The sequence below is a fragment of the Pyrus communis genome, chromosome 17 (assembly GCF_963583255.1).
Source record: "Pyrus communis chromosome 17, drPyrComm1.1, whole genome shotgun sequence".
Lineage (NCBI taxonomy): Eukaryota > Viridiplantae > Streptophyta > Magnoliopsida > Rosales > Rosaceae > Pyrus > Pyrus communis.
In genome coordinates, this window is record NC_084819.1 from 21,302,731 (window position 1) to 21,315,846 (window position 13,116).

Consider the following 13,116-nt stretch of genomic DNA (forward strand, 5'->3'; position numbering starts at 1 on the left):
TGAGCATATTGCTTCTTGTTTATACCATATTGTATTTTATTTATTTTTGTAGAATGTAAGCTGATATTACAGGTTATTCTTGTTAGAATCTAGAGACTATGATCTCTATTGTAAGGAGTGAAGCGAAAATGGAGATGAAAGATTTCTAGAAAATCTCAGAGAGTTGCAGAGAGGATATTCATACAGAGCAAAAATTGCTTCATTCATTCACTCACAGCACACAAGGCATGTGCAAGAATAAAACCGTTGGGAGGAGAGAGAGATTCTCTCTTACAAAGTTCAATCTCCACCATTCATGTAATCTACCCTATAAGATAGCTACAAGTGGCAACACACACTACTATCAATAAGATTGCATCTCAGCTGTCCAATTGGAATATAATCCAATGGCTCACATTTAAATCTGAAATACTAAAAGTTATGCTAATATTTCTCTAGCACAAGCACTTACATTCCAACACTCCCTTCTAAGTGTTGTGTTGAGATTACTCCAAGCTTCTTTCTCAGGTATTTGAACTGATCTCTAGCCAATGCCTTGGTAAGGATATCTGCAACTTGCTCCTCAGTCTTGTAGTACAGTAGATCAATCTCCCCATCTTGTAATGTATCTCGAATGAAGTGAAATCGTCTGTTTATGTGCCTTGTCTTATGATGATGCATAAGATTCTTGGTTATGGCTATAGTAGATGTATTATCGCATAGAATTGTTGTAGGCTCAACCTGTTCTTCACCAAAATATGAGAGAACAAATCTCAACCAAATTGCTTGTGCAGTGGCTTCTGCTGCACTGACATATTTAGCCTCTACAGTAAATAGTGCAACACTGCTTTGCTTGATTGATGCCCACTAAAATACACCTGAACCAAGGTTAAATGCATATCCAGATGTGTTTTTCATATCATCCTCACTCCCTGACCAATCATTATCACAGTAGCCAATAAGCATTGCTTCCTTCCCTTTCTCATATGCTATACCATAATCAAGAGTGCCTTGAATGTACCTAAGTACTCTCTTGGCAGTTCCCATATGTTTTCTGGTAGGACCATGCATAAATCTAGTTAACAGACTTACTGTAAACATGATGTCTGGCCTTGTTGCAATAAAATATAGTAAGCTCCCAACTATCTGTCTATATAGACTTTCATCAGCTTGTTCACTTCCATCCATCTTAGATAGTTTTTCATTCACTGCAAGAGGGGTAGCAATTGATTTACAATCTTTGAAATCAAACTTATCCAACAATGTCTTTGCATACTTTTTCTAGTGCAAGAAGATGTAAGAATCAGTTTGTATCACAACTAAACCCAAGAAGTGATGCAACAACCCAAGATCAGTCATTTCATACTGTCTCATCATCTCAGTTTTGAACTCCATCATCAATTTGTTTGAACTTCCAGTGTAGATGATATCATCCACATATAGAGAAACAATGAGTATTCCACTTTCAGTAGTCTTCACGTATAATGTTGCTTCACTAGGACTTCTTTGAAAACCAGCCTTAGTGAAATAAGAGTTGATTTCTTCATACCAAGCTCTTGGAGCTTGCTTAAGACCATATAATGTCTTCTTGAGTCTGTGAACTCCATCTTCCTTGTTCTTAATCACAAATCCAGGGGTTGATCAACATATAACTCTTCATGTAATACTCCATACAAAAATGCTAACTTCACATCTGATTGAAATAGTCTCCACCCTTTCTGTGCAACCAAAGCAACCAATGTTCTAATTGTATCAAGCCTAGCAACTGGTGCAAAGGTTTCATTGAAGTCTATTCAAGGCTTTTGAGAGTAACCCTTTGCAACTAGTCTTGCTTTGTTTTTCTGCACTGAGCCATCAAGATTCAACTTGGTTTTGTAAACCCATTTGACACCAATTACTGGTTTATTAGATGATCTACTAACCAACTCCCAAGTATTGTTCTTCTCTATTATTGCAATTTCATTCTCCATTGCTTTCTGCCATGCTTCATCCTTGACAGCTTCTTCAAATGTTTCAGATTCAATGATGCACAAATTGCACCTTTCATACACTTCTGCAATGCTTTTATATTTCAGTGGAGTGTGATCAACATCATGTGGACTTGAACTTCCACTATCTCTTGCAGCACCAATTCCAACATGTACTTCTTCAATATTTTCTGGTGTCTCACCATCACGTTCTGAAATCTCAGTTTGAATCAGATTTGATTCACTAGTTTTCTTTTCTTTCTCAGTAAGCATATCAGTGAGTGGAATTGAGATACTGCATTTTTTTTATGCCTTCCAATCCCAACTTGCTTCCTCATTGAATACTACATCTCTGGAAATAACAACTTTTCCAAATTCAATGTTATAAAGCTTGTAGCCTTTCTCACAGCTTCTATACCCCAGAAACACACATCTTGTGCTAGCCAAATCAAGCTTTTGTCTTTGTTGTTCTGGAATATGTGCATAGCACAGAGAACCAAACACCCTTAAATGCTTAATTCCTGGCTTTCTTCCACTATAGGCTTCGAATGGAGTTTTCTTGTCCGAGGCCTTAGTTGGACACTTATTTAGGACATATACTGCAGTGTTAACTGCCTCAGCCCAAAACTTCAGTGGTATCTTCTTCTTAAACATCATACACTTAGCCATCTCCACAATGGTCATGTTCTTCCTTTTAGCCACTTCATTCTATTGTGGTGAGTATGACACAGTGAGTTGCCTGTCCATTTCCATTTCTTCACAGAACCTGTTGAACTCAATGGATGTATACTTTCATCCTCTGTCACTTCTCAGTTTCTTCAACTTATACACACTTTGCAATTCAACAGTAGCCTTAAACTTCTTAAAGACATTAAACACTTCATATTTGTATCTCAGAAAGTAAACCCAACATATTCGAGTACAATCATCTATAAAAGCAAGGAAATACCTATTTCCAACCTTTGTAACAGTTTGCATTGGTCCACAAACATCAATGTGTACCAATTCCAGTGGAATAGTGGCTCTACTTGTTGTTTCTCTTGGAAAAGAATCTCTACAATGTTTCCCAAGAATACACCCCTCACACACTTCATTGGTGTTCTTGATTTCTTGCAATCCAAGCACTGTTTCTTTCTTTTATAGCAGCCTCAAACTATTGACATTCAGATGCCCCATTCTTCTATGCCAACTCAAAGTTGACTTACTCACACTTGCTCTTAATGCAAAATGCAAATTTGTTTGAAGTTTCAAAGGAAAACTTCTATTTCCTCTCATTGGCACCTTAACAACAAGATTAGAGAGAGAGAGAGAGAGAGAGAGAGAGAGAGAGAAAGAAAGCAGTCATCATAAATTTCAGCTTATTATCTCCAAAAATCAAAAAGTATCCATGCTTCATCATCTGTCCCACACTGAGTAAATTCTCCTTAAGACCAGAGACTAGCATTACTTATTTGATATACCTCCTTTCTATCTTAGTGTCAACCACCAAACTTCATTTTCCAATAACATCAACCAATTGTCATGTCCCCATTTCTACTTTTGCAGTTATGCTTCTATCAATATCAACTAGCATATCCTCTCTGCCAGTCATATGATTACTACAACCACTGTCCACATACCATACATCTTCCATGGACTTCTTATCAATTGCATTATTAACATAGAACATGGTTGGTGTAGGAAGAACTTGAGTTGCATAATTCAGCTGCTGAACATTTTTCTTGTTGTTGCAGTCCCTTGCAATATGCCCTATTTTTCCACAACAGTGAAACTTAGGTTTGCCTTTAAGAAAACATTCTCCATGATGATACTTATCACAGTGCCTGCAAGGGTTTTTGCCACCTTCTACAGCTGCAATTTGCTTCCCAGATCGGTAAATAGGCTTTTGATCCCACTTTTTAAACTTTGGCTTCCAATTCTTCTGGTATTGATTCCCTTGATTCCCAGAAGCATTGATAGGTTTGGGATTCACACTAAGACTTGTAAATGCTCTCTCAATCTTATTCTCATTATGTCTCTCCAATCTCTATGCAAAACTTTTAAACGAGGTAACTACCTCTTGGACCTCAATCACATCTATATCCCTTGAGTGTTCAATTACAGAACATATAGGATCATACACGGAAGGTAAACTAATCAACATTTTCTGCACAATTTTCTCTCTAGACAATTCCTCTCCATAACTTCTCATTTGATTTATTAGATCAAACAATTTTGTAAGATAAGCAGGCAAAGACTCAACATCTCTCATTCTAGTATATTCAAATTCTCTACAAAGACTTTGTAATTTGACATTTCTAACCTGTTTGACACTACGGAATTCTTGCATCAAGATATCCCAAGCTCCCTTAGAGGTTTCTTCGTGAGAGATCCGAGGGAAAATCTCATCAGAAACTGCTCCTTGAATCAGCCCCAACGCTTTGGCATCTTTCATGAGCTTCTCTGACAGAGATGCAGCATCATTCGATCCCTCATTCTCCTTCTTCTTTTCATCAGATTCATCAGCTCCATTCGAATATGAGCACTCTACTCCTTTTTCAACAAACTCCCATAACCCATAAGATTTGAATATAGTCTTCATCCTTATGCTCCAGAATTCATAATTCTCGCCGTTGAAGATCGACGCTCTTATCTCACCACCTCCAGACCCTGCCATGTTAGACATAGATCTCGCAATCAATTTCTTCAAATTTCAACTCGTTTCCTTCACAGATTCAATCGCCCAATGTTAAGCAAGAAAACCTGGCTCTGAGGCCATGTTAGAATGCAGAGATTATGATCTCTATTGTAAGGAGTGAAGCGAAAATGGAGATGAAAATTTTCTGGAAAATCTCAGAGAGTTGCAGAGAGGATATTCATACAGAGCAAAAATTGCTTCATTCATTCACAGACAGCACACAAGGCATGTGCAAGAATAAAACCGTTGGGAGGAGAGAGAGATTCTCTCTTACAAAGTTCATTCTCCACCATTCACGTAATCTACCCTATAAGATAGCTACGAGTGGCAACACACACTACTATCACTAAGATTACATCTTAGTTGTCCAATTAAAATATAATCCAATGGCTCACATTAAAATCTGAAATAATAAAAGTTATGCTAATATTTCTCTAGCACAAGCACTTATATTCCAACAATTCTGCGAGTTAGCTCTATATGCTTTCAATTGATTTTACTGGTTGCAGAGTAAATTGTTAATGCAGCATTCTATTTCACAAAAGCTAATTTACAAGATCATGTTTATCCGTATATCCAACTTGGCAACTTCGCACATAAGCACCGTAAATGTAAGAGCGATGAGGTAAGTTATTATACGTACATGTCCTTTTCTTGTCATCGCTCTGTGCAATCTACCATTGGTAAATACATTAACTTCTTATCTGAAGCCACCCATAATTAAGTAGGTTCTTTTGTTTCTTTTCAATTTTTTTTTTTTCCTCTTACTTTAAGGGTATGTCAATGAAGAAACACGATACTGAAGTCCTCCAAATGAAATATAATCGAAATCTTAAAAAAACTGAAAAGAAGCACATCATTAAATTCTTGGCCTCGGGCAGCATTTCTCCTTCTACCAACGTACTTATGCATCTCAATAGGGCACCTTTGTAGCAATGCTTCTCGTTTGCTATCTTTGAATGACAAAAGCCATGCATGGCTCTCCATACAAAAAATATCTCATGTTCAAATATATGTGCAAGTTAGAGACATTTTAGTAGCGACTGGATTGACATTTTTTCGATGATTTAAAATCGTGCGATTCCTCGTTGTTTCTGTGTTGGTCTACCGAAACTTTTCCATCTTTCAGTACTGGTGGTAGTTGTTGTACCTTGCTTATGCTTTTCTGATCCTGATCATTTGTGCAAACACTTCCGCCTTCTGATGATTTTTCCTCGGTACTGCTATTGCCAGCTAATGTAACAGTAGCAGTTTCTTTTTGTGATGCTTTTCTGCTGTTCTTTCTGCTATTGGAAACGATTTCTTCTGTTGACCCACTGCTACTGCTTCTAGAAGATGCACTTGCATATTTGGATTGATTGCTGCTCACTTGGCTTGAATTACCATCCAAATTATTACCACCCTTGCTGCCCTGGTCACTTGAATTAACACTGTCGTTCCGTGATATCATGCTGCCCCTTGTAAATGAATGCCATTCTTTGGATTCTGTAGAAGTTACTTGGCGTTCATTTTCGCTACCTTCACCTTCTGAAATGTCAACGCTACGGCGGTTGCTCTTTGAATTTCTGATACTCTCTTGATCAGAAGCCTCCTGATCTTCGTCATCATCTCCTGCATCATCAAGATCATCGTCTTCTGAATATTCAGAAACACATTCTGATTCGTCATTGTTCTCTTCACGTTTTTCAGTTGGGGTCAGATCAGCTGGACGAGGAGCAGGAACAGCCTCAGGAGGAGGAGGAGTTGTGGAAAGAAAACTTAGAGTATTCACAACGTCACTCATGAAGGGACGAACTTCTGCCTCCTCTTGCAAACACATGGATGCTATTGCAACAGCTTGATTTAGATCCTTTTCTGGGAATTGCTTGTTAAGAAGAGGATCTGCCATGTCAGGATACTTTTTCGGGTCCCTGAATATGGGTTGTGCCTGCTCACACACATTAAAAATAGAACGAAGTGACACACGATGGTAATGATGAACGAGAGTGTGAAAATCATAAGGTCAATTAAAGAGACGTATTAGATAAGTGAAAAATTATAAGATAATTACCCAAGATACTAGATTTTGCTCATCATTTGACCTTGTTGTGTCAATGGCTCTTCTTCCGGTAATGAGCTCCAGAAGTATAACCCCGAAACTGTACACATCCGACTTCATTGTGAATTCACCCGATTTTGAATACTCAGGAGCACAGAAACCATAGGTTCCCATCAGTCTTGATGGTCCATGACTCTTATCTCCCTCGGAGCCAAGCTGGGCAAGTCCAACATCTGAGAGCTTTGGATTGAATGCTTCGTCTAGCAAGATGTTTGAAGATTTCAAATCTCGATAGACAACTGGGGGATTGGCTTTTTCGTGCAAGTACTCCAGTCCCATAGCAGCACCATAAGCTATTTTAACTCGGGTGTACCAATCTAATGGCTTGTCATCTGGTCCATTGCCTGCAGATAGTTTTGTTCATCCATAGTTAGGCAGCTGATAAAAGGGTCTAAATCAAGAAAGCGGTAGAAATAGGGAGGGTTGCGCACGTACCAAGAACACGATCGTCTACAGAACCCCCGGATATGAATTCATACACCAAAAGTCTTTGATCTCCATCAGCACAATATCCAATTAGGTTAACCAGATTTGCATGGTGTAGGAGGCTTAGCATCAAAACATCCCCAAGAAACTCTTTGTTCCCATGCATTCCATGTCTGTCCAGTTGCTTCACCGCCACCACCTACAACCAAGATGGAAAAACCAGTCTTAGTAAATTCATTACTCAGTAGCAAGTCCTCATTAAAACCTAACAACCAAAAGAAACCGAGAATTTTTATAACCTGCCCGCTCGACTGAAGAGTTCCCTTATAGACTCTTCCAAATCCACCTTCCCCCAAAAGAAATTCCTGCCGGAAATTCTTTGTTGCTGTCGCAAGCTCCCGGAAAGTGAAAGTCTTTGCATTAATATCTGCCGGGTTAACTGCCTCGGTGGCCTCTGCAGGCTTTTGTTTCTTCAATTCTGCAGAAAAATGATAAGGTTTTAGGCCCTTTCCAATACCTTTTGACAGCATTGTCAATCGTTGTTTTGCATTAGTTTCTATATCTAGTGTATAACTGCCCTAGCTAATTGATTCTTTTTTAACAGTCCACATTTCGTAGCTATAGCAATTTACAGATTGATACCACAACAGATAGCAGCGCAAAAATATGGTCGCCTAGTCATGGAAACCTCCTCTAAAACCTTTTGCAAAAACTGAAATTGTGAAGGCATTGTAATTTAGACATGCATTCATCTTTAATATTTACGCGATTTCTGTAACGATAGTTCTTGATATTTCTTACTTCATACTTCACATATCTATATGGAGAAGTATTGAGCGACAGATTCATGCACACATATTCATTATTCACCGTAAATTACAACCAGCCTTTCATTGTTTCGAAATCATTTATAACCAAAAAATTAAGAAAAGTGAAAGAAAAATAAAAACGAAAACTTACCTTGCGCGATAGGAGGAGAAGACGAGTCATTCTCTAATCTCTTGTTGCTATTTGATCTCTGACTTCTCTGTGAGCCGAAACACGGAAAACAACTCATGTCTTCTGACTAATCTCTGATATTCAGGAATCTCCTTTCAACATACAGAAGAACTTTGGCAAACAATCGAATGCTTGCTAATTCAAAATGTAGTTAAAATATCACAATGCCAGACTTTTTCCAAAAAATTAATCAATTTAACAAGAGTTAAAAAGAAAAATGTAGGTCAAACTCAAAACTTGTTTGACAAGAAAGAAACAAACGAAGGCGCATAGAGGAGGAGGAGAAGCGGATCAGGGTCCTCCGAGAGTATTGAAGGAGGAGGACCCCGGAGGCGGGGAGGGGGTAGCTAATTGCAATGTCGAGGACAAAAAAACAAAAAAAAAAAACTAACTTAGGAGAAGGAGAAATGGGAGGCAATGCATCTGCATGGTTTTGGGGGGTCGGGAAATGTGAGATTTTTCCTTAGACGTCTCGCAGAAAAAGGTGGAGATGTGAGTGGATGTGTCTGGCCGTTTAAAACTAAGGAGAGAGAAATGTGGGAATTTTATTGAATTTTAGTTAAAAAGACAGGCTATAGATGGAGGGTTTACAGCCCAGGAATTTTCGTCAGCAGTTATTTTAAGGACATAAATTATTTATTTGACTTTGCATTGCCATTTTAGTTCCAACTCCATTTCTTTAGTTTCTCTGTTTTTAATTTTTTTAATAAGATTTTAACACCTAAAATGAGTAAGATAATAGGATTAGATGCTTGTGTGAGTAGTATGAGTGCATTAGTACTCTTTTTTTTTTTTTATACCAAATTAAATCCCAATGAGAGAGTGATTGGACTCATGGGCGTCCTTTTAGAAGGGAGCCTCATTAAAATAAACTTTACTTATATAAAGTAACTCCCAAACACTAATTAATTAGTATAAGTCTATGTGCATGATGTCTCTTTTTTAAATACAGAATATAAGCATTGACAAATTTAATTTACTTTTATTCAATTTTCTTCTTTATTAATCCTAGTTGTGTATTTATGGTATAAAATGGCTACTTAGGGCTTTGTACATAAAGCAGAAAATCAAAGCAATTAACCAATTTAACACTAGAATTCTAAAGTTTAAACTCTAAATTATGATTCCCTTGCACTATCAATCATGCATATCTATAACATTATTTTTGGATGAAGGAAATAAACTTGAAATTTGAGACAAAAGTCAAAAATTCTAAATTGACATGTATTAATTCCCTTATTTGGATTTATAAACATAGATATTTAGAATTTCGCGTGGAAAAAACTTGAAATTTGGGACCTCCAATTCCCAAGTTTAAGTTCTATGTTTTCAACCTAGGAGGTGCGAGTATTCAATCTTAAGTTTTCGACCTAGTAGGTGCGGCTATTCGGTGGACTAGGGTTTTGGTGTACGCAATTTGGCTGTTCTTCAAAAAGTTTTTTCGTTTTTTTTTTTTTTTAAAAATTTTTCAGACTAGCTCGTGATGCCAAATTAGAATTCATGAATACTTCAATTTTATTCTTTTTACGAGGAGCAAATATATATAGTTGTACAACCTTAATCACAATTGATCTAGAAAACCTAAGAAAGGAGCCTTAGTATAATCAATTACAATATTCACATTCCTCTTCTTACATATTATAACAAAGCTTTAGGTTTATTGGCTAAGGAATATACCTTTATAAGGAGCTGTCGTGCCTTTATATAGTAATAAATTTGAGCTCGATGGTGATTCATAAGGGGACGTGTGGCACTCTATTAGTGGTAAGTTTGAACCCCAAGTTATTCCGCCCTAGTTAACATTTAACTAATAGAGATGTGATGAGGGACACTAGTTAAGATTCTCATTTAGAGAAGGCTTTTAAGAACATCAAAAATCATGACCAATATGTTGGCAGTCCCACATCGATGGGGGAAGTTAACAAGGGTGGCTTTAAATATAATTACCCTACTCCAACTAATATCGAGATCTTTTGTGATAAAACCCCACACCTGACGGATTGGGCAGGTGGTAAAGTTAAGGACAATATCAGTGTCGTTAGAGTGGGGCCCTCACCAGCTGGTCGATCTAAAAAATTTCAACATTAGTATCGGTATCGTTAAAGTGGGGCCCTTCGGGCCCGTCAATCAAAAAATTTCAACATGGTAGCAGAGCCCATGATAATGGGCCCGTGCAAGCCAAAAGCTTGTCACCAGGAAGTGTGGTTTGGAAACAAGCTTGGACTCTTAACATAGAGTCGGCCTTTGAGTTCTTAAGAGGCACTTCCTGAAAAATTGAAAACAAGTTTGGACTCCATTGGAGCCAACTTCTAAGTTTCAATTGCCGATGTGTGGATCTTCATGTGTGAACCACTAAATGGGGTTACACATGATGGGGCGTGTTGGCAGTCCCATGTCGGTAGGGGAAGTCAACAAGGGTGGCTTTAAATATGATTACCCTACTCTAACTAATATCGAGGCATTTTGTGATAAAACCCTACACCTGATAGATTAGGCATGTGATAAAATTGAGGACAATATCGGTGTCATTAGCGTGGACCCCCGGGCAGCTGCAGTAACGAAGGTTATAATTTTTTTTTTTGAAAATTCCTAGGCGGAAAGACACCATTTTGCTTTATTGAGATAAAAAAAAAAAAAATATATATATATATATATATATATGATTATAATAGGGACCATTAGTCCCCCATTTCTTCTTCACACTCACTCACACCCCGTCCCTTTTACGAGAGCAGCAAACTATGCCCCAAAACTCACAATTCACAAATATACCCTCAAGTTCTGACTTGTTAAATTATATTGGCAATGTATTTAATTTTGTATACATGAATATAAATTTTAGTCTACAATCACCTAAAGGAGATTAATAGTTAGCACATAATTCAATCTCTTACATATATGTAAATATTTGATAATTGGTAGCGTTCATTTTGATCGTTTTCACAGTAGTGTTCATTTTAATCTTTTCAAATGAGTAAAAAAATGAAGAGTCGCATGTATTTGGAGTTTACCTTAAAAAAATAGGTCAACTACAATTTACATTGTTCACATTTGGAATGATTTTTAAAATGAGTCACCAAGTTTTAAAATTCTCATAATGCATCATAAGATACTGTTTGGACCCAAATTTACACCATTGGCCCGTGCAATCAAGGTCGTTGAAATGGGCATAGCTCCCAACTGTTGGATGAAAAAATAAGGATAATTCTATTTTTTAAAGGCTAATATTATGATTTTTACCATAAAAATTATCTTTTAATGAGTTATTTTAATATATTCTTAAGCGGGATATATATCTCCAAGCAAGCGGAACAGTCCAAATTAATTTGGAGTTGTTAGCAGTGCATCGGATTAGAGCAGCTTGGATTTATCTTCCAAGTTTGATATCAAGTTTGTTGCATGCACTTGGTCTGAAAGCATAGGGTAATGCTAAGATAAAGATCTTGGATAATGATGACATTTACGAAGCCTAAGTCTTTTTGAGATGATGATGGATGTTGTCAGGCATTATCAAATCAAAAGACTAATTTGAAGATGGGATTGCATGCACGTGGCCACAAACTAAGCCTAAATAACATGATTTCAACAAGTTTGAATAGTAATCCGTGGGGATATTTGAAGATATTCTTAGGAATATTATTGGCAGCTTTCGTACTTCTCAGAATACAATAATACAATGTGGTCAAACATACAAGCTTTATAAATACAGGACGTACTAGGATGAGAAGGGGACCTCCAATTCAACACACAACTGCCCCGCGCAAACCTCTCAAACATCTTGAGATTTTTTATTTTCTTTTTCGCCAACACATCTTCAGTTTGGATAAATAGCACTGTGAAGGCAACCGGCGAACATCTTCAGTTTGGATAAACAGCACTGTTACCGTAGAATCAGCCGACCAAGGAGCACCTTCAGTTTGGATAAACAGCACTGCGTCGAGGCCGACTGGTTACCTATCCAAGTCTTGGTCGAGAAGGCTTTTTGAATCCTTATTGGCAGAGATCATCTCATTAGCCTTCTCGGTGAAGTGAGATATTATCAGGTTACTACATTCGGCACCTTGAAAGCCGAATTTGATATTGAACTTCGCAGAACTAGCAGCCTTGTCTTCAGGCTCGAGAATCCAAAGGTCGAGATTTGTTCCTTCCTCGACCGCAATCGCAGGATCAAGGAGTCAGCAACGTGCTCAACGCAACATCAACAAATTGTACTTCTCGGCCGAGCTCGGTCGACGAGTTGGCACGTCTCGTATCAACCGAATGACGTAGTTAGCTCATTAGTTACTCGGCTTGCGTGCCACGTAGGCTTTGTAATTTTTAGGGTCAATAGATATATTATAAGTGTATTAATTTTTATCTTCGGCCTAATTGTATGATGATTTATTAAATTGATGACATTGTGAGCTTGAGAACCTTATATGAGCTAACTTGTAAACTATATTTGCACCAGATTTACAAAAAACCTCTTTAATTTAGGATTATTAACCTTTTTAAAATTTGACTTCGACGAGTATTTAACCGAAACTGAAAGGTCATTGGTGTCGAAAATGTGTTTTTTTGGATGACTAATCAGAAAAGAAAAAAAAAAGTCATTTGAATAGAAGAATTTGCGACGATCAACGACAAATTTTTTCCTCGAAATTTTTTTCCAACGGCTCAATACCTTTTCCTACAGCATTTTACCCTTGCTAATAACGTTTCATTATGCAGTGAATGAGCACATTATGGAATGTTTTCATGATATGAAACCTCGTCGACAATAATTTTTACCTTTTTAAATTTTGTCCCTCCCTTCAATAATTCTTGACTTCGCCACTGATTGATCATCTAACTTAACTCACATTTGTTTAATTTTTCCTTTTAACAACATCTTTTGTTACTTTTAATTTTATATTGAGGAAACAAGTAAACATGTGGGAGTGAAGTGGAAAATAGAAAGTAAAACAAGGTGTGAGTGCGTTTCCGACCCC

The 13,116-nt window shown here is 37.3% G+C and overlaps 2 protein-coding genes across 2 annotated transcripts; both read right to left on the reverse strand.

Moving 5' to 3' along the window:
- Positions 1-3,465: 3,465 nt before the first annotated feature.
- LOC137722223 (uncharacterized) lies at positions 3,466-4,602 on the reverse strand. Its single transcript, XM_068461182.1, has 2 exons — positions 4,249-4,602; positions 3,466-3,972 (listed from the first exon to the last, which is right to left on the reverse strand). Exons 1-2 carry the CDS (start codon positions 4,600-4,602, stop codon positions 3,466-3,468), a joined length of 861 nt encoding a protein of 286 aa, XP_068317283.1.
- A 580-nt stretch (positions 4,603-5,182) lies between these two features.
- Positions 5,183-8,517, reverse strand: LOC137723231 (probable serine/threonine-protein kinase PBL26). Its single transcript, XM_068462391.1, has 5 exons — positions 8,108-8,517; positions 7,447-7,625; positions 7,157-7,346; positions 6,674-7,065; positions 5,183-6,550 (listed from the first exon to the last, which is right to left on the reverse strand). The coding sequence occupies exons 1-5, from the start codon at positions 8,202-8,204 to the stop codon at positions 5,657-5,659; spliced, it is 1,752 nt and encodes a 583-aa protein (XP_068318492.1). The 5' UTR covers positions 8,205-8,517; the 3' UTR covers positions 5,183-5,656.
- Positions 8,518-13,116: the final 4,599 nt, after the last annotated feature.